At 34.3% G+C, this 21931-nt stretch overlaps 3 protein-coding genes and 1 pseudogene across 6 annotated transcripts; 1 reads left to right on the forward strand and 3 right to left on the reverse strand.

Annotated features, from left to right (window-relative positions):
• Window positions 1–1465: 1465 nt before the first annotated feature.
• On the reverse strand, window positions 1466–2776 carry LOC125594067 (annotated as a pseudogene).
• An 835-nt stretch (window positions 2777–3611) lies between these two features.
• LOC106405378 (nucleobase-ascorbate transporter 6) lies at window positions 3612–6868 on the reverse strand. The gene is made up of 12 exons (XM_013845937.3): window positions 6544–6868; window positions 6027–6124; window positions 5775–5951; window positions 5596–5696; window positions 5445–5520; window positions 5315–5374; window positions 5066–5250; window positions 4820–4916; window positions 4640–4726; window positions 4505–4563; window positions 4342–4433; window positions 3612–4271 (listed from the first exon to the last, which is right to left on the reverse strand). The coding sequence occupies exons 1-12, from the start codon at window positions 6650–6652 to the stop codon at window positions 3814–3816; spliced, it is 1599 nt and encodes a 532-aa protein (XP_013701391.2). The 5' UTR covers window positions 6653–6868; the 3' UTR covers window positions 3612–3813.
• A 1176-nt stretch (window positions 6869–8044) lies between these two features.
• LOC125594066 lies at window positions 8045–10885 on the forward strand. Its single transcript, XM_048770381.1, has one exon. It carries the CDS (start codon window positions 8045–8047, stop codon window positions 10883–10885), a length of 2841 nt encoding a protein of 946 aa, XP_048626338.1.
• A 7809-nt stretch (window positions 10886–18694) lies between these two features.
• Window positions 18695–20640, reverse strand: LOC125594068 (rac-like GTP-binding protein ARAC10). 4 transcript variants are annotated; one of them, XM_048770384.1, is made up of 8 exons: window positions 20206–20640; window positions 19811–19898; window positions 19617–19726; window positions 19476–19539; window positions 19339–19403; window positions 19211–19276; window positions 19027–19139; window positions 18695–18946 (listed from the first exon to the last, which is right to left on the reverse strand). In XM_048770384.1, the coding sequence occupies exons 1-8, from the start codon at window positions 20308–20310 to the stop codon at window positions 18910–18912; spliced, it is 648 nt and encodes a 215-aa protein (XP_048626341.1). In that variant the 5' UTR covers window positions 20311–20640; the 3' UTR covers window positions 18695–18909. The 4 variants fall into 4 exon arrangements, with proteins under 4 accessions (XP_048626341.1, XP_048626342.1, XP_048626340.1 ...); XM_048770385.1 differs by having other exon boundaries at window positions 18695–18943; window positions 20206–20605; XM_048770383.1 differs by having other exon boundaries at window positions 18695–18943; window positions 19339–19539; window positions 20206–20543.
• Between the last annotated feature and the right edge of the window lie 1291 nt (window positions 20641–21931).

The raw sequence follows: 21931 nt of genomic DNA on the forward strand, positions 1-21931 counted from the left end.
CAGTGATTTCAGAGTTCAGTTCAAGCTCAACTGACACTTTACAATCCTGAAAGGGACTACAATGTTACCCGCCAATGCAAAGATACATTATTGGCTTGAAAGAAATCCCAAGCCTCACAATGTTATGATTCCTACTAGCGATGGTTTCAAAGCTATTTTCATAGAGTTGCTAATAGCGGAACACACAACTTTGCTAGCGTATGATGAGAATGTAGTCAAGATGAACCAACTTCATAAGATCTTGTCTAGCGTGTAGACAACATAATCAAATGATGAGCCAAAATTGTGCATTATCTTTAATGGAAAAGACATTTACCATAAATCCGAACCTAAATATTATACATTTTAGGGTCCATTGTACTATAGTTTGTCATCTTAAGCTCGTATTTGTTGTTAATTTTCTTATACTGAATATTTTTCAAGTCTTATTATATCTTTTATATTATGGGAGAAGAACCATATATAAAAACACTAATCCATGTAATATTCTAATTCACTACCAATGTTTTACATTTTCCAAGACAAAACAGAAATTAAATTTCTTTTCTTACACTACAAATCAATAGTTTTCAAAGAAAAACTAAGTTCTTCAAAATCCTTGACATGTATGTTATAGGATTTTGGATAAAAATGAGATATGATATGTATTCTTCTAGGTATTGATTGTTTTAATAGTTTTTAGCTTTAGTTTTTGGTTTTAGATTTTAGTTCTTTGATCTTTAGATTTTGGTTTTAGTTTTTAGATTTTAGTTTTTTTTTTAAGAATTTCAGATTATGATTTTAGTTTTTAGATTTTAGATGTTGATTTTCTGTTTTCTGTATCTTTTAGTTTTTTTTAAATAGTAGTAATTTATTTAAAAAAACATTTTAAAAAAATATATCAATAAATGTTTATTTGATATGAGCAAAGAATTAATCATATCTATAATTAAGCATGATTTTGTTGCTTCATACTTTCTTTTGTTTCCTTTTGTATCTTTCAAACAAAAACCTCTTTCTACTTAAATTACTCTTCAAATCAGACGGTATTGCTTTCTTTGCAAGCTACTGCCGAGGACTCTGATAAGACTCAGGGAACCATCTCTGAAGAAGCCTATATACAGCTTCACCAACAAGGCAAAGGCCCCATAGCATGACAATTGCATTACTGCAACTGAGAAATACATGTTAAACAAATGCCGCATCATTTGAATGAATCAGCCCTAAATTTCCAAACAAACACTTATAAAGCTTTTGATTTACCATAGTGGAGCATAGTAGTCCAGGAATGGTTACGGCCACCTAAAACAACATGGAGTGATATTGTCAAAGTTAAGAATGGCTACAGTAAACAAAAATTATCAGTAACTGTGTGAAATATCAACCATATGTGGTTCAGACAAAAATAATTGCAGACCAATAGCATTACTTACTGAAACTATTTTTATATATTGGAATATTTTGTTAACACTTTTTTTTTTATGTATTCACACACCACATTACATCACCATCACCACAATGTTTCAGAGTCAGACTTCACAGCAAACAAACTTCTCTGAGTCCCAAAAGACAAACACTATACCCACATTACCTAATGCTAAAAAAGAACCAGAGAGTCCCAAGAGTGATGGGAAAGGAAACAACAACATCTCAAGACCTGCAAAACATGCTAGAGGAACGAGTCAACCGAACTGTTACACAGCCACCTTGAAAACTAGTCTCAGTTGTCATCGCATTCCGCTCATACGCCTTCCTGCATCCAGGACACCGCCCGTCTCGTCGTCGTAAATCGTCTTGTGGCAGAAGAGACAGAGTTTAAACCCGCAAGGACATGGGAAGAAACTCGCATCCGTCGAGTCCAAGTCTTCGTAGCAGATGGGACACGAAGAGGGTATCGAAGCAGCGCTGAAACGCTTGTCCAGCTCCGGAAAACTAATCTGCTTGGCAAGATTGGGTAAAGCCTGAGGACGATGGTCATCATCTCGCCTCCAAGCTCGGTTACTAGAAGCTGATTGTGCAACATTCTCTTGCTCCTTGACTGACTCATGGATGAGTCTCTCCTCCTCCTCCTCCTCAGCTTCTGATGCATCAGCAAGAGCTTCCCAATCATCTACACACCCATCATCTACATTGTCCTCTTCTGTTATGTCACCAGAGCTTCTGCTACTACTACTACTAGTCCTGCTGCTTCTCCCACTGAAGTTAGTGCTTATATCTGTCCCTCCCATGGAGCTGCTTGAAGGTGACTCCATAAACCTCTCATGACCAAGATTCTCATCTACATTCTCCACAGGGTTATTAACTCTATGATCACTCCTCTCCTCCTTACAATCCTTATTGGTCACAGCAACTAATAACAAAACCAAAACCAAGAATCAATACATTAAACCAAAGGCAACAACTTTAACTTAATAAAAGGATAAAGATTCAAGCTTTATAATCATACCTTGAGAAAGCCATTGCTCACGGCGGAGACCGAGCTTGCTCTGCTTCATCTTCGCCGTCTTATTGTTCTGCAAAACACAATGCAATCACAAAATCAAAACGGCGAATCGAAACCTAATCGATTTCTGAGAAAGAGATGAGCAAATCTTACCTTCTTCTTCTTCTTAGCGAAATCTCTCGCGTTAGAGGATGCAATAGCAGAGGCGTTGGTGATCGAATCTGAAATCATGATGATCCTCGCGAGAAGATTGGAAGAATTGAAAATTGAAGAATGGAGATTCTGATTCTGATTCTCAAAAACCCTAATTTCGATTTGAGACTCAAGAGGGGGAGAGACGAAAGGTTTTGATTTTTGATTAATTAAATCGAAGAAGAGAGAGAGAGAGATTATATAGGGGATATTGAAAGTCTTTAAATGACTATATTGCCCCTAATTTTGATGTTAACAGATGTGGGCTTTCTTCTGTAAGTCGGTGACTGTGCTCGTGTGAGATAAGTTGTCTTATTATGCTAATTAATTAATGTTGGTAGATAATGAAAGTGACTGATGAAGGAGTTTATGGAAAAAGAATAAATTTAGATTAATGATTTCATTTGAATATTTTTACGTTATTATATTTCAAGCGTAATTTTGGCTTTAAATTTAATGTAGATTTATAGGAAATTTATTAGTTTTCTTTGACGTCAATGAAATTTAATTTATTACTAAAATGTTTGAAAAATGTTATTATCATTATAATTAATTTAACTAAACAAGCATATTAGTTTTGGTTTGGTTCCGTTTGCAATAAATCGCTCGGGATAAGAAAATTAACTTCAATATAATGTTTTGGAAATTTTGGTTTGGCTTAAGTCGGTTTAGGTTTGGTTGGTTCAATTTAATTCAGTTCTTTACATTCTCCACTAATTTTGCTCTTTTGCTCCGTCGAAAATTCGATTTATGTATTAAATTTAATGTAGAAATATATTGACATTTAATCAAAATATTTGAAAAAAATTATTAGAGAAACATTGCTTTATTGGTTTGGTTCGGATTTAAACCAAACCGAAATAAACCGTTCAGGTTTAGAAAATCTTCAATCGAATGTCTTGGAGATAGACTTTGGTTTGGCTTAAGTTGGTATAAGTTATTTAGACACTAACTTTTGTGAAACTAATCAAGAGTTTCTGATTAAGAAACAGATGAATGCAAATCAAACTAAAGACTTATTTAGAAACTAATCAAAATCACAAAGTTGTGTACCATTGGATTTACAAAGACAAGGATTATTAGACAGAGAGAGAAAGAGTAAACAACAATACTTTTTAAGACTAATGATCATTCTTGTAAACAAGACAATAGAGTGTGAGAGATATCTTGAGTTTTTCACTATCTTTTCTCTTCCCTTTTTACACAGAAGGAAAATACTTGTTGAGATTGAAAGGAAGAGAGTAGAACTCTTCACTCCTTGTATCACCTCTGAAAGATCTAAACTTATCCCACCAATGCTTCCCTCTATCTTTCCTTATCGAAGAATCTTTCTTATGCAACGTGTTGTCCAAGAAGAAGGCTACCGCGCCAGCAACAAAAGGCTCTGAAGAGAACGGCACATTCACCATATCATTGAACCAGCGAGCGCCTGTGTGGACCGGACCATAGCCTTTGATAGCAGTGTACTCATTGAAGTACTGAGGGATTGACAAACCGAGAAAGACAGAGAAGCCTAAGATGAACTTGGTCCTGAAGCTGTTCAAGTTGCAGAACTGAAGAAAACTCAAACCTCCAGCTCCTACGTAGGCAAAGAAGAGACAGTACAAAGCAGCAATGATTGGTGCAGGGATTGACGCAAACACAGCTCCAAATTTTCCTGCATTAACATCAAACATCATCAGTGCATAATAAATCTTGAAAATAGATTTTAAACTTATTAAACTTACCGAGAATAGAGAAGAAGATCATGAAGCCTGCAGCTATCTGTACAACCCTTCTACTACCAACTCTTGTCAGAGCCAATAGTCCAGCATTTTCTCTGCAAGAACCAACTTTCACAGTAAGATAGCCGGAGAATATAATAAAGTAATCATCTAAGAAGATGCTTACATAGAGACAGAGGAGCCAGCACCAGTACCAAACAACCCTGATATAAGAATAGCAACTCCCTGATCCACAAAACAAAACACAATCAGCTTCAGGAGCTAATGAATATAGTCTCTTAAGTGTGCCCCAAGTTACTACCTGCCAGCCAATACCACGGCTGAGAATAGAAGGTGGCAACATTGTTGCACTTGCATATCTTGAGACAGCTATGAACCCACCCGTTGACTTTAAAGAACGAAGAAAGAAAAAAAATGAATAAATAGAATAAACATAGCAAAAGAAAGATTAAAATGTGAAGCATATAGTGAGTGACATTACCTCAACAAGAGCAACAAAAGAAGCCATCATCATTGCAAAAGCTTCTCCAGCATCAAACGAAGGTGCACCCCACTGGAATGGCCATGGAACTCTTATCCTGAAGGTTCAAAATATAAACTAATTTAACAACAAATCCAATGAAGATCACTTTTTAAATCACATTTTATCTTTGTGTTCTGCTTAAAATGTAAATGCTACTTTTGGGAGCTGCAGCCATATAAGTATAGCTGAGTTGTAACCACTTACCATGGTGCAGCACCTATGATGCCAGCACGGTCAGTTCGGCAGCTTGTTTGCGTAGTTGGTGCAGCGCCATTGTAGGCTCCACCAACCGTAAGAAGGTGAGCATAGATCCATACAATCACCACAGCGAATATCACAGCAAACCGGTCAAACACATTCTTCCCTGACTTGATCACATGAGGCAGATACTGCAACAGGAAAATGAAATCAAATAAAGACAGATTAATTGTGTCAGTAAAGTTAAAGTAGTACCTGTGAAACAAAGACTAGAATAAGAAGCTCAGGCAGACCAATCTCTATGCACTTAGCAACCTGAAATGTAAAAAGGAAAGTTAACAACTGAAACCAAAATTTTTTTTAGTGGCATCTAGAGAAGACATACCCCTGGGAAACCAAACTCATACAGCCCAAATCCAACTAGACCCACCAGTGGAACAGCTGAGATAGGACTTAAGAACCTGAAAATGAATTACAAAACTGAAATTAACAAAAGGAAGAAGAACGTTTGAGATTATTTACTCCTTTAGACTAACCTAACAACATTGCGCCAGAGACCACTGAAACCAAGAATCATCTGCAGGGTTGAAGCAACAATCAATGCGCCTTGTGTTGCTCTCATAATACTCTCAAACCGCTGCCAAACAATTCAAAAATGACTATAAATAGCACCAAGAAAGAGTCATAATAAAAGAAGCAGAGACCACATCATTACATCTACAGGGTTTGAGGTATCACTGAATCTGCCGGAGAGGATGATGGATATGGTGGTCGGCACAAAAGTGTAAGAAGCTCCAATAACAGCAGGCAATCTTGTCCCAAAAGTTGTCTGGAGCAGTGTGTTGATGCCGGCGACAAAGAGAATGGTCTGAATCATCTTTGCCTTCTCTTCCTGTAAAACAGATCAAGATAACCATTTTATTATGTCTCCCTATTTAAGTTTAAAACTCATGGAAGTAAGACTTACATAACCACCACTCATCTGAGGAACAAGAGCAGTAGGAATGAGAACTGTAGTCCCAAGCATTACAAGGTAGTGTTGGAACCCAAGTAGAATAGCTTCAGCTGAAAGGCACACAAAACCATGAAGACATGTGTTATAAGAAGTCAAAACCCAACTCACTGAGACTAATGAAGCTAAGACAGTAACATCAAGAAACACATCAAGAGACAGCAACGGACAAAAAAGCACAAAACTTTGACATTAGACTTCAACAAATAAGGCAAGAACACACAAGTGAAGAAAACTAAACCTTTAAAGCAATGAGCTTTTTAGAACTTAGAATCTATAAGAGGAAGGTAATGAAGCTAACACAGTAACACACATCCAGAGACAGCATTCGGACAAAAAAGCACAAAACTTTGAACAAATCAGGCAAGAACATGAACAATAGCAAAAACTAAACTTTACGAGAGTCAAAGAGCTTTAAAGGAAGCTAAGAGAGAGAGAGAGAGAGAGAAAGGAAAGAGGTTTAGGAGCTTACGCCAAGGAGGAGGACTGGTGATGCAGTAAGAGATGTTGGGGAGCTGATCTTTTGGAGGATGTGGTTGTGGTTCGTCTGCTTTCGCTGCTGGAGCTCCACCACCTGCCATGGCCTTTCTCTCTCTCTCTCTCTCTCTCTCTCTCTCTGCAAACAACAACAGTGAAGAAGAAGAACAATGTTTCCACCCAGATCGGAGAATCTACCAGGAAAGAAGTTCAATGTGTAAACCAGAAGCACAAACCAGTGGAAGCTTGTGGAGAGAAAGTGGAAGAAGAAGAAGAAGAAGAAGTAGTGTGTGTGTGTTCAGGGACAAAAAGGTAAAAAGTTAAAATTGAGGTCAAACTATTAATGAATCATGGCAATGTGGACAACAGATTAGAGCATCTCCAAAAAGTAACTCTATTTTGAAGTTTCCAAAACTCTATATTTAAAGTTTCAATGTGTTTTTCTCCAAAAGTAAAACTTCAAACCTAACTTCAAAATTATTTATATTTTACACTATGGTTCTTATATTTGTCATAGTTGATGTAAATTCATAAAACTTCTATAAATAACTAGTACATATATATAAATATTAATTAAAAAAATCTTACACTAAAATATAAAAGTATAAATAAAAGTACATAATTAAATATTAAACTGCAAGCAAATATTACATTATTCCATAAAATTATTTCTATAATGCTCCCATATATGATCAACTAGTGCATTTCGAAGTAAGAAATGATTCTCTTTATTTTTTATTTGTAGATTACGAGCAAAAAATTGTTGAAATCGAATATCCTCATAATATGGCTGCTGATAGTTTGATATCATCAAACGAAAAAAATCCTTGATCTTTTAAACGAAAGTACAACAAGCACGGAAAAAAGTCATGAGATGATTGAATTACGACTGCAAAATGAAGCAAAAAAGTTAGCTTTTAAAGAAGTAAAAGACAAAAATAAAATATTGCTAAAAAACTTAGCTTCTATCAATGATGTTAATATTCGTGAATACATTCGATCTGAACAAGAAAGAATCATACGAAAAATGCGTCAAGAGAAACAATAACAATCATCTTCGGTTACACAAAATTTGTTTGGACAATATTTTGGAGATTTTGGAGGTTCCAGAGCAAATTTACCAGACTATTAGTGTTGTTATAATATTTAAATTTGAGTAATAATTATGTCTTTATGTGTCTTTTTAATAAGTTTTTATTATGGTTTTTTGTAATATTCTTGTTGTTTAATTCTAGTTTTAAAATATTATAAATCTTGTTTTAAATTTTTTTTATTTAATTTCATGTGTAAAACTTAAATTTATAAAACAAATTTGAAATATTTATGAGATAAAGTTTTAAGGATTAAAACAATAAACAAAAAAATATTTAAGAATTATAAATATGATGTATAACGGGTTGTAGCGGAATACTTCCAAGTTCTCTTTACCACATCAAACCCGGAAAATTTTGATGAAGCCCTCCGGTATGTTACCGAGAAAGTTACTACACGATGTAATGAGACGCTTACAAGTGCCCCATCAGATGCGGAAATTAAAAAAAGCTCTGTTCGATATCAACCCGGAGAAGGCACCTGGCCCTGATGGGATGACGAGCTTGTTCTATCAAACATTCTGGGGAATCACCGCAGGGGAGATCTTCCGTACGGTGAAAGACTTCTTCTCGTCAGAGACACTCGATGCGCGACTGAACCAAACAAACATCTGCCTTATCCCAAAGACAGATAGACCATGCGAGATGACGGAGTTTCGTCCCATAAGCTTGTGTAACGTAAGCTATAAAATCGTGTCGAAGATCCTCAGTAATCGACTTAAGCGATTCCTCCCGACTTTGATTTCGGAGACCCAATCGGCCTTTGTGGCTAAGCGACTCATCACAGATAATATCCTAGTCGCCCAAGAAGTGGTCCATGCTCTACGGACTAACCAAAGCTGCAAGACTAAATTTGTCGCCATCAAAACCGATATGAGTAAAGCCTATGATAGGGTGGAATGGACATTCTTAGAAGCACTTATGCGCAAACTGGGATTTTGTGAGCGATGGATCTCCTGGATACATGTTTGCATTTCTTCAGTATCATACAATGTACTCATCAATGGAGAGCCAAAAGGTAACATAATCCCAACCAGAGGTATCCGACAGGGTGACCCATTATCTCCATTCCTGTTCATTATCCTGACAGAGGCGCTTATATCCCAAATACATGGAGCAGAAAGAGAGGGCAGACTCACCGGCCTAAAAATCGCGAGAGACAGCCCTCCTGTCTCGCATCTCCTGTTTGCCGATGACAGCCTCTTCTTCTGTAAAGCAGAACCTCAACAATGCCGGGAACTCATGAAGATCATTAGTGAATACGGGAGAGCATCAGGACAACAGTTGAACGCCGCCAAATCTTCTGTTTTCTTCGGCAGCAAGGTCCCAACGGAACTCAAAACTGAAATAAAAGAAGCTCTGGGTATATCTCGCGAGGGAGGGATGGGCATCTATCTGGGACTACCGGAGAAGATATGTGGATCCAAGAGACAAGTATTTGCTTTTATACAGGAACGCCTTTTGGAGCGTCTGAACTCTTGGTCTGCGAAACTTCTTTCAAAAGGCGGAAAGGAGGTTTTGATCAAATCGGTGGCACAGGCACTTCCCTCCTATGTTATGTCATGTTTCCTACTTCCTCAAGACATTATTAAAAAAATGTCTAGTGCCATCGCAAGGTTCTGGTGGAGTACCAAGCAAAATAATGGCGGCCTACACTGGATCGCATGGAATAAAATCTGCGTACCGAAGAACAAGGGAGGCTTGGGATTTCGAGATTTAAAGAATTTCAACATTGCCCTGCTGGCCAAGCAACTGTGGCGCCTTGTACAATACCCGACGTCCCTATTGGCTAAAGTCCTGAAAGGAAGATATTATCGCAATACAAATCCGATTGATGTCGAGAAAGCAAGTTCACCATCTTACGTATGGCGCAGTTTGATGGCAGCAAAACCCCTCCTGAAGTCGGGACTGAGAAAGGCAATAGGCTCTGGCTATAATACTAGAGTCTGGGACGAGTCATGGCTCCCCACAAGCCCCCCACGTCCGCCTACTGGGGTAAACCCGATCCAAAAACCAAATTTACTCGTCCATGAGCTTATCGATCGAAACTCCAAGAATTGGAACTTGGATCTGTTGAAAACTTTGATCGCCCCAGAAGATATCCCATTGATATGTAGCCTGCGGATTAGTAAAGCCTTCAGGGTAGATAGCTACTGCTGGGTTCATACGAAATCCGGAATGTACTCCGTCAAAACTGGATATGATGAGATGTGTAGACTGACAGAGGAACTTCCTACTGATTATTGCTCAGAACCGAGCATTTCTGGCTTAATTCAACAGGTGTGGGCGAGTAAAACTGTGCCAAAAATAAAACACTTCATGTGGCAGGCCCTGACTAATTGTGTTCCCGTCTGCAGTCGTTTGGCTGACCGGCACTGTCATCCTGATCGGACATGTCCAAGATGCGGGCAACATGAAGAGACTATAAACCATATGCTATTTGAATGTCATATGGCCACCCATACCTGGTCCCTTGCGGCACTATCCACCATTCCGGGAGAGTTCCCGAGCTCCTCCATATACGGAAACTTTGACTTCCTACTCAACAGGATCCACAAACGACATAGCACAGAGGAGTGCAAAGCTCGGATCCCTTGGATCCTCTGGTTCCTATGGAAAGCTCGAAATGAGAAGGTCTTTAGTAACAAGGATATCTCGCCATTGGAGGTGCTGCAGTCTGCAGCTTCAGAAACGACTAGCTGGTGTGTGGCGCAAATTATCCCGGAAGCACCAGAGGTGAATGTAAGCTCGATGATCCCGGAGCCGCAATTTACACCTTCACGGAGGCCTTTTTGCAGGATAGACGCATCATGGAAGGAAGATGACGCCCGCTACGGTGGTGGGTTCGTGATGGAGAATGAAGATGGGAGCACAATGTTCGGTTCAATTGCTAGTAACTGTGTGTTGTCTCCCCTACATGCAGAGTTCGCAACTTTGCTGTGGGCTATGAAGTCTTCGCTATCTCTCGGTCACGTCTCGATGGCTTTTGAATCAGACTGCTTGCAGCTGGTTAGGCTGATTGAGGAAGAAGAAGAATGGCCAAGTCTTATGGCAGAGTTTGATGAGTTTCTTAATCTACGTTCTATGTTCCAATATTGCTCCATCTCTTTTGTTTCACGTTTAAAGAACATCCGAGCCGATTGCCTTGCGAAAGGTGCTCGGTCTCGCGGCTTTTGTTTTTCCCATGTACTTCCTGAGGTCCCAACTTGGCTGGTGCTCGACACCACTTGGTTGGAATCATCGTAATAAAAATATGGAGCTTTCGATGTCAAAAAAAAAATATGATGTATAATTATAAAGACCAAAATGCAAATAAAAAATGAAATTTCAAATTTGAAGTTTTGAAAAGTGAAACTCTATATTTGGAGTTTCACTCTTCAAAACTTCAAATTTGAAGTTTTGAAGTTCTTTCACTCTTAGTGTTGTTGTTAGCAATTTAATCATCTTTGTAGTAATAATAGTAGTAGTATCTCTTAGTTACTTTTAACGCAATGAATGAGCAGTTTGTGGAATTATTATTCTGATTGGATTATTATTCATCTTGAAATGAAGCTACACTAGTAGTTACATTTCCTTATGAGAGCGGAACTTTTAAATGACAATTAAGAGCATTTCCAAGAAAGAATCTCATTTTAAATTTTTAAGGGTGGAAAATCCTCAAAATAAAAGTTTGAAGATAGAGTGCTCCAAGAAGAAATCTTAAATTTATCTTTGAAATTTTATGTAATTTGCATCTTAGTCCTAAATTTTAATATAAATGATTTATAACCACTAAAATTTATATAAATAAATTATACATACCCATTAAAAATATGAAACACAATATTTATAAATACAATTTATCATAACACAGAAATACATAACATAATAATATAAAACTCACATTTTGTGAGAAATAATTATTCTATGTTGAGCAATGTAATATAATTTGTAAAATATTGAGCAATGTAATATAACTTATGTGAACACAAATTATTTTTATTTGTAATATATTGAGCAATGTAAAAATACAAAACTCACTTTAATTTGTAATATATTGAGCAATGTAATATAATTTATGTGAGAAATAATTATTCTATGTTAAATAATATTATTTTATTAGTTTTTATTTTATTTATATATTTATAATTTTATGTATTAATAATATATATATATATAAGATTTATTTGAATACTTAAGTGAAATATTATAAGGACTAAAGTAATAAAAAAATTAGTATTAATACAATTATATAAGTTATAGGGACTAAACTGAAATGTAAATAGTATTTTGAAGTTTCACTATTTATACCCTCGAAATTTGAGGGTTTGAAGTTTTGTTGAAGAACCAAAAACTTCAAAATTTGAGGGTTTAAAGGTCTCTTGGAGATGCTCTAATAAACGTAATTAAAACACACATATTTTTACTAATCTTTTTACTCCTGGAAACAGATAGAATAATATTCTGAGAGGTCAACGGTGATCATAAATATTGAACAGAAACAGTGTATCAATCAGAGAGAGCGATGCTGAAAATTGCACCGTCTGAATAAATTAATCAAGTGTGGGCTTGAGAGAAAGGGGGTAATAAATTGATTAACTAATTTTGACCAACAAAAAAATGATTAATTAATAATTAAATGGGAAAAGATGAAAGGCATGTGAACAAAGAAAGGACGTGAGGAATCTCTTTTTTCCATTAAAGTTTGCATTTTTCGAAAAGTCATAATCTTTTTCTTACTATTAATTAAAGTTGCTAAAGTTTAAAGTTAAACCCCATCTCTACAGGCTTGGAATTTTTGTAAAAATTGTAGCTAAAACTTTTCATAATTCAAGTTGTTGAAATCTGCCAAACAATAATTCATTCTTGCATTACTTTCTATAAACAAATTTCTAGAAGTGTCGGGTTGGTTAGAGGAACAAGAAAACAAAAGAAAAATACTCAAATACGGTAATCTTTGGGACTAGTCGTATACTTAAAGCACAAAAGTAAAAGACTAGAGATAGCGAGCAACACATGAAAGATAAACGTTACGTCCACCTTTTTCATTGCAATCCAACAAAACAATTATAAAGATACTTTTAACGTAAAAACACCAATATTTGTAGGGACACCGGACATGATATGTATACTTAGTGGCTGATGGGAATCAAAAATTTAATTTGGCCAGCAAACTTCTTGAGTACAGCTTTATAACATAAGCAAGGTTACTATAAACATGAAATATGTGTTTACTTTGATTTTCTATACTACAACTTACTCCTGTATACATAATGATCAAACTCAACGTTTTGTCATAACCACTGATGCATAGTTTTCGAATTAATTTATGGTAATAGCTAGCTAGCACAACTGTTTTTGACCTATTTTCACCTTATTGACAACATTATTAACATAAACATGGTTACTAGAGATAATGTGGTGTTTACTTTGATGTTCTGTTCTACACTTACTCTTGTTCAGTGACGGCCATGGGCACAAGCGGCAGAAGCACATGCTTCCGGCCCTGTTTAAATTATTTAAAATTTCAGCCTTAAATAACAAAAATCTTCAGTAGTTCAGTTGGTTTATAATATGTTTTAGTGTGTATTAGGTGGGGTGTTCGGATCTTTCCAGCCATAATAGGCCCGAATTTTTAGTTTTGCTTTCAGCCCTTAAATTTTACCGGCCGGGTCTGCTCTTGTTTATTCTAATTATAAGTTCTAACTCAACGTTTTGTCATAACCACCGATGCCATCTTTTTTCGAATAAATTTATGGTAATAACTAGCTAGCACAACTGTTTTGCCCTGATTTCAACTTATAGTACATTACATTGTAATGTTTTCGTTAGAAATATGAACTGTAAAAACAAAAATCAGTCATGATTAGACCAATACTTTCCACATATGCATGTAGCATTTTCAACTGTTGCATCGATCAGTTACATGTTTCTACACAAAATATTAACATTTAAAATCTCATGAATGTTTCGTTGAATGGATCTCTTCAAATTTTATTCAAGGTCTCACACACATTATCCATGCGGGCCTTAATTAATGCAAACTAAACCTTGAAATTTTGAATGTTCATATTTTGAAATGAGATATGCATTCAATTATTTCTTAACGTGATTAATTGATGACTAACCAGCTATAATATTGTCGAAAGGAATTTTTCCCGTGATTGAGAATCTGGTCTGAAACATTATACAAGTGTAGTAATTAAACCACTAATTAGCGAACAAAGTATTTTAGGACAAACTTTTAAAAGATATTTGAGCGTATACGTCAAGAGCTAGTGTTCATAGTATTTTATAAAATTGTGGGGAATGGACCATATAATCATTGAGTTTGGAAACTCGCAAGCTGTTGTGAAAGTTGATATCGACGCAATATTCTGAATTTCTATTATTATATTCTTCTTATTATACTTTATTATCATTTATAGTTTTTGATGACAATTTGTATCAGTTATAGCTTTTCTTTGTTAATGGAATTAATTGTAAAATTATTTACCATACTTTATATAAATAATAATTACAAGATTAGAAAAAGGAAAAATTGGGGACTGAGAAAGACGGGAGCACATGGGATGGGAGTGAAGCTTTCTGGCGTACACAACACAACACTCTCATGTGCCTTTCTCTCTACCTGGTGATGGGTTTGACTGATATATTAAAAGCTTCGTTCAATTAATCACATAATTCAATTTCCATACACATATGAAGTATATTGAGTCAAATGTTAGAAATGCGCAGCCAAATGGGTTGCTGCTATATAGAGTATACGTACGTATTCACAATTTTACCTATATATTCAACTGGAATACACATGACTTCTAAACCTAAAGAAACAAAAGATATATGGGGAGCATGGGGAATTTGGTGATCCTGACTATAATACTTACGGTGCTCATGATGGTTCTAAGTCTGCTTGCCTTTACCGTGCTAGCATCCATGTGTTCGGTCCAAGAATGAAAAATCCACCTGAAAAAGTGATGTTTTCTGACTATGCGAACGCATATTTACTCATGATTGCGTCTATGTGTATATGTAGGTCTATGGGGAAATTGACAAAGTTTATAATTATTAAATACAAGTTGCTTGGGGTTGCAGAACTAGAAGGGAACAAAGGAAAATGAAGGTCTAATCAAACTTGTCATTATGTAAATTATTTTCTAAAATAAAATAAGACTGATATATCAAAAGCCTATAGCCTATAGCCAAATGCTTTCAAAATTTTAGGCAAAAAGATAACAAGACGAACAAACATTACATATGCCATATAACATTGTTTTATTTTACTTGTTTTTGATTAAAAGCGCAGGAATTTTGAATTTATAAAAAGTTATAGATGTTCGTTAGAAATGCGGAGTTTTAAAACAAAATTCTTATAAAGTTTAAATAAAAGAGCGGGAATTTGAAACCATAAAATTTAGACATTTTAATTAAAAATGGCAAAGTGTATAAAAGGCATATTTATTTTCTCTTCTTTACATTAAACTGTTATTTTTGTAACTAAAAACAACTTTACCGGTAAAACAAAAATACTGCATGATGAATGGATTGTCTGTTTCTGCATCTTTTGATCTGCGAAAATATCATGGTTTTCTTACTACATGTTAATTATTTTGAGATTGTTTGTTTGTATTTGAGTTTTGATTTCATGCGTAACAGAAGATAGAATGGGAGCTTGCGATCTTCTTTTTTTTGGGTGAAAAATGTTAAGAAAACAAATAAAAAAATGAGAGAGACATGGAGCATATGGAATTCGGTGATCATGACAATGATACTTATGGTGGTGATGGTTTTAAGACTGCTAACCGTTACAATGGTAGCATCCATGTATCTGGGAGCTTGCGGTCTTCTTCGTGAATCATTGCATATATATGTTCTTCCCATGTCTCTTCAGAATCTGAAAAACTTTGGATCCGCCAATGTTTCTCCCAAGTGCAGATACACATCTTTTGAATTGGTCTTATACGTTTTTGTTTTGTAAATGAAGGTGAAAGTGTTAGAAATATTACATGTATGAAAGTATATGAATGAATATTTCTTACCATGATGTAGTCTTATGTTAATCTATTTTTTATTGAGATTGTTAAACCCTAATGACATTTGGTAACCAATAAAATTGGTAAATAAAGGAGTTTATTTCCTAATGTTTTAACTAAAGCATAAGTGGCAAATGTTCTAGAAGAGAAGAGTGACTTGAAGGAAAAGTCTAATGGAAGATGCTTAAGAGAACAAGTTCAATGTATGAACCTAATGTTCTAGAACAATTCACACTTGTCTTCTCCTAATGAAATGAGTCACCTTAAGTAAAACATTTGTCACTTACTCAACTTTGATGGATGGTTGAGATTAAAGGATAAAACTTGCCAAAGGAGAAAGAAAGTCTTGGTGAGAAAGTAATCAAAACTTGATGAGGAAGCTATGTCCCTCTCTCCACCTATAAATATATGTTTTTACTCCATCCTAAAGCATCATGAAGAAAATCTAAAGAGAAACACATAAAGAAAGATTGTAGGCAAGGGGAGAGAAGATCTAACTCCAACTTAAAGATCAAAAGATCATCTTATGGAGAGAAGGTACAAACAAAGGGGAAGTTATATGTAGTCACTTTATAATATCACAAGGTTTAAGTTAGATATGTTTGTAGCTTTGTTCAGTTCAGTTTCTATAAACATATGAATTATAGCGAGTCAGATGTGAGAAATATACAAACAAATGGGTTGCCATAAACAGTGTACATTCATTCACCTATATAACTTTCTTTGGAATACACATGACTTCCAAGCCCAAAAAAATGAGAGGGACATGGAGAGCATATGGAATTCGGTGATCATGACAATGATACCATTGGTGATGGTTTTAAGACTGCTAACCGTTACAATGGTAGCATCCATGTATCTGGAACTGGTCAAAGAAGACAACTATCTACTTAAAACCTTCAAACTGATGCTCTCTAACTATGTGTATACCAACATTTACTCTTGATTGGGTCTTGTATATTTATGTTTATGGCTCTGTAAATAGGGAAATTGATAAAGTTTGTAATTTTTAAATACAAATTGCTTGGGGTTACTGAGCCAGAGGGATTAAAGGCAATGAAGATGTATCAAGGCCTCTTATCATGTAAACTCTTTTCTAGAAAAATAAAATAAGATCAAAAGCCTATAGCCAAATGCTTACCAAAGTTTACGCAAAAAGATAATCAGATAAACAAATATTATATATGCCATATATCATTGTCTTATTTTACTTGTTTTTGGTTAAAAACACAGGAATTATGAAGTTATAAAAGTTATAAATGCTAACTAGAAATGCGAGAATTTTGAAACCATAAAATTTATAGAGTTAAAAAAATGTGAAAAAATTGAAACCATAAAACAAATTTATAGTTTAAATAAACGGGATAATTTTTGAAATTATAAACTTTATACATTTTAATTAAATATGACACAGTGTCGAAGCTATAAAAGTTATATTTGTTTCCTTCTTAAAAATTAAACAATTATTTCACATAATGAAAACTACTCTTTATTTATTTCTTGTTGTTAGAACTATTTACTAAATCCATATATGTAACTACATTTTTTTAATTTCTTTTACAGCTACCCTTAAATGATTATTTTTATTGTTAAAATGTATAAAATAAAATAAAAGAAAAAAACATAGGAAAAATTTTGAATATGAAATTACCCCAGAAATATCTTTACAACTTGCATAGTTTTCTTTATTCAATTAATTACACATAATTCTGTTTCCATAAAGATATAATTATATTGAGTCAAATGTGATAAATGGACAGACAAATCGGTTTCCATAAACAATATACATATTTACAATTTCACCTATATAACTTCTATTGGAATACACACAACTTCCAAAAAAACCAAAGAAAAGAGAGAAAGAGACATGGAGAGCATATGGAGTTTGGTGATCATGATGATGATAATTATGGTGATGGTGGTTTTAACACTAGTGCTTACCATTACAATGGATGTATCCATGTATCTGGAACTGGGCAAAGAAAGCAAATATCTAATTGAAACCTTCAAAGTGACGTTCTCTAACTATGTGTACCCACATCTACTCTTGATTGGGTCTATGTGTATATTTATGTTAATGGCTCTGTATATAGGGAAATTGATAAAGTTTGTAATTTTTAAATATAAATTGCTTGGGGTTACGGAGGAGCCGGAGGGATTAAAGGCAAATGAAGGTGTATCAGAGCCTCTCCTCATGTAATCCTTTTCTAGAAAAAAAAATAAAAAAAATAAAACTGATATATCAAAAGTCTATAACAAAATGCTTTCAAAATTTTATGAAGAAAGATAATCAGATGAACAAACATTATCTGCCATACATCATTGTTTTATTTTACTTTTTCGGTTAAAACGCGGAAATTTTGAAGTTATGAAAGTTATAAATATTGGTTAGAAACACATGAATTTGTAAACCATAAGATTTATAAAATTTAAATAAAACACGGGAAATTTTGAAACCATAAGATTTATAGAGCTTAAATAAAACGCGGGAAATTTTGAAACCATAAAATTTATATATTTTATGTACAAATGACAAAGTGTCTAAGCTATAAAAGTAAAATTTTTCTTTCAAATTAAACAATTATTTCAAATAATAAAAAACAATTTAACCGATAGAAAATAATACTGCATGAAACAATTTTACAGGTATATTGAGCTAATTCACCCTTATTATAAAGCGCTTATGAAAAATATGAGTTTTACATATATTACAAACCAACAAATAAAACCTCCTGAAAGATCTTACTAGGACGTGGCATGAGAGAGTATCAACAAGGTTCTTTTTGGTGAACAAATCTGCAAAAGTATCATGGGGTTTCTTGCTACATTTAATTTATTTTGAGGAAGGGATTGTTTGTTTGTGTTTGAGTTTTGATTTACACGCGCATTTGTTCGTCAAGTTACAAACAGAAGACACAACGGGAGTTTGTGGACTTCATTGTGAATCATTTGCATATGTTCTTCCTATGTCTCTTCAAAATCTGAGAAAGATTTTGTGGACTTCATTGTGAATCCAAACTCCCGTGGAATAGAGAAGAGTTAATAAATAGTAAGCTCTCTGACTCTTTCTCTCTTCAAGATTGAAACAAATAAACATAATTGAGTTAATAATAGTAAGCTCTCTGACTCTTTCTCTCTTCAATGTAAACTATTTGATTGATTAGAGGCTAATAATCTTTCTTCTATTACCTCATCTATATATATATATGTCTCTCATTTATCACACAAACTCAAAAGTGAAATGTAAGATCATCATCATCAATGCCGAGTCACCATCCTCCCACACAGAATGCTTCTGTCCAAAAAGAAAGGTAACAATCACTATCTTCCAAATCAAATGAAGCAGAGTTTGTTAAGGTCTATCTATACACTTACGATAAACACCCATGTGTTGACTTTTGCTTCTTCTTTTTCTTAGTCTTCTCCTTTTGTTTAACCACAGGTTTGATCACTTCCTTGATTGCAGAATCAAAAACTGCTTTCACGTTCTGCAAAATGTAAAACTTTCAGTTTCTCTGTCCATCTGAATGAGAAGAGTTGTATAGTATATAGAACATACCTGTTGAGTTTTTGAGCTGCATTCAATGTAATATGTAGCGCCAATTAGCTTACGCAGTTCCTCTCCCTGTTACATTGGAATGCTTATTCATACATAAAGCTTTTACAAAATGACTAGTGAGATCAAACCTGTGCAGTGGTTACAGGAGATAGTCCAGGATGGTCAGCCAAATAGTGCCTATCTTCGCGGAGATCTAAGTAAAATGTTGTAAGAATCATATGTAAATATATCTGAATGTTTGGTAAAATGTTACTCAGTTTCTTACCTAATTTGGTACCAACAAGGACTAATGGAACACCTGGGGCAAAGTGCTGGAGTTCAGGGATCCACTGACTCAACAAGAACAGTCACATAACATTAGAAATGACTCAGATACTAAAGTATGAATCAGTTTTCGCAATCAAACCTTTTTAAAGACATTCTCGTAGCTAGCTCGGCTGACCAATGAGAAAGACAAGACGAAAACATCTGCTCCTCTGTAACTTAAAGGCCTTAATCTATTATAGTCTTCTTGCCCTGCAAAACAAAAACACACACACTCAGATGCAACAATCTTCAAATCAATCAATAGCAAAGAAGTTTACAGATAGTGTTCATTACCAGCAGTGTCCCATAGTCCTAGATTAACAGTGGTGCCTTCAACTACAACGTTTGCACTAAAGTTGTCGAAAACTGTTGGTATGTAGTCCTGTTACAACAAGCTCCATCAAAATCAAATCCACAATTTGAAATAGATCAAATCAAACGAGATAACACAAATCTTATGTCATACACAATCCCTAGAAAAAAGGAGCTAACTTTGAATACCAATATCGATTCTAAGAACCTTATAAGACAAGGGGAAGCTAAAATTGGAGAAACCCAGATAGATTTACAGTGAATTGGAGATACCCATGAGATAAAAATTGAAACTTTGAAGTAAATCTGAGAAACCCAGATGAGGTTCCTGATCAAAGTTTCAGACAGAGACAACAAGAGAGGTGTAGTAAACTCACAGTAGGGAATTTGTTGCTGGTGTAGCAGATGAGCATACAGGTTTTACCAACGGCGCCATCTCCAACAGTCACGCATTTTATGAACTTTGAAGCACTTGAAGCCATCGATTGAATCTCAACACATACAAAAAGCAAAACAACAAAGAGCAGAAGGAGAAGAAGAAAGTAGAGAGATAAATGAAGTGATTTACTTAAAAAGAGGAGTAGAAAACACAAACACCACAATACAACATAGGAGGTAGGGTTCGTTGCAAAACTTTATGGCTTCTTTTTCATTTTCATTTTTTTTCTTTCTGTTTGCTCTTTTACAATGTTTCCAAATTTTTATGTTAAAATATTATTAAAATTTTGTTAAATGGTGTTTGTTGGCTTTTGTTTTGGATGTAGTTGGATAGAGGAAGGAGCGGGGGATGAGGTGACTCACATGATCCGTCTTCCTTGCTTCTCCGTTTCCTAAATTCTTGCTTCATTTATTACTCTTAACCAGCAACAGTGACAACTGAACGATGGCTGATCTCATATATGTATGGTTCATTAACATGTACTGTCGAATATATGTTTTGCTATTTTTTCTCTTGTTTTTTAAAATATAATATAGAGCATAACCTACTATGGGTTTTACATACAATATGTCGGGATATTTATCATCGAAACAAAATTAGATTAATTTTTGTATATATAAACCACCATTTCACAAGATATTTTATGAACAAGATGTAGCAAATTCTAATTTATATAATAAAATATATTTTATCATCCTACTTGATAATCATAAACAAAAAAAAATACAAATAGAAGATATATTGATAATTAAACCACTCCATAATCTCATACGTTTAGATGATTTGGGTTTGGTCTAAAAAAATGGATATTAAAAATATATATTTTATAATTTATAATTTTATTTTAAAATATTCATTTCTTATATTGATTGTGTGCATCATGGAATTTTTCCGAAACTTATCATGGAATTTACTGAATAATGTTAAAATCGGCCAACAAGAGTTTCGTTGGCAACAACCAGCAATAAACATTCCCAAAGGATATATAATATAGTTTGAACAGTTCTTGTTTAGAAAGTAAAAGTGTATGTTACATGTGTTGAGCCAAACTTGTCTGAATACATCTACCAAAAGCGTATAAATGATCAACAAAGTCACATGTAATATAATTTATAAGATAATTTAGTTAATTAGAGTGATTTTAGTTGGAGTAATACCTACGACTATATCGACGCAACTACCATAAATATGAAATTTCAAAAGTAGAGGTGTTCACAAGGAGAGGACCACGGTGCTTATTGCTCTATAGTCTAAAAGTGTATTATTTTAAAAGTTATCCCCACCCAACACTTCCAAATTAAGATCTACAATTTAAATAAGAAGTAGATGTCTAGTAATACAATCAAATGATAAAACATGGAAAAAATGGAAGGAACTAATTATCATTAGACTATAATAAAATGTACTCCCTCCGTATCAATTTAATTGATGTTTAAGGATTTTGATTTTGTTTCAAAATAAGTGATGTTCTCACAATTTTAGATAAAATTTAATGTTATTTAAAAATTTTGACCAATTATAAAATACTATATCTTTTTTATTGGTTGAAATAGTTTTATTTAATGTTATTTTATGTAACCAAAGCCAATTACATAAAAATTGTATTTTCTTAATATTTGTGCAAAAACTTTAAACACTTCTTAAAATGATACAGATAGAGTAAT

This window comes from Brassica napus (genome assembly GCF_020379485.1).
Source record: "Brassica napus cultivar Da-Ae chromosome A2 unlocalized genomic scaffold, Da-Ae chrA02_Random_39, whole genome shotgun sequence".
NCBI lineage: Eukaryota > Viridiplantae > Streptophyta > Magnoliopsida > Brassicales > Brassicaceae > Brassica > Brassica napus.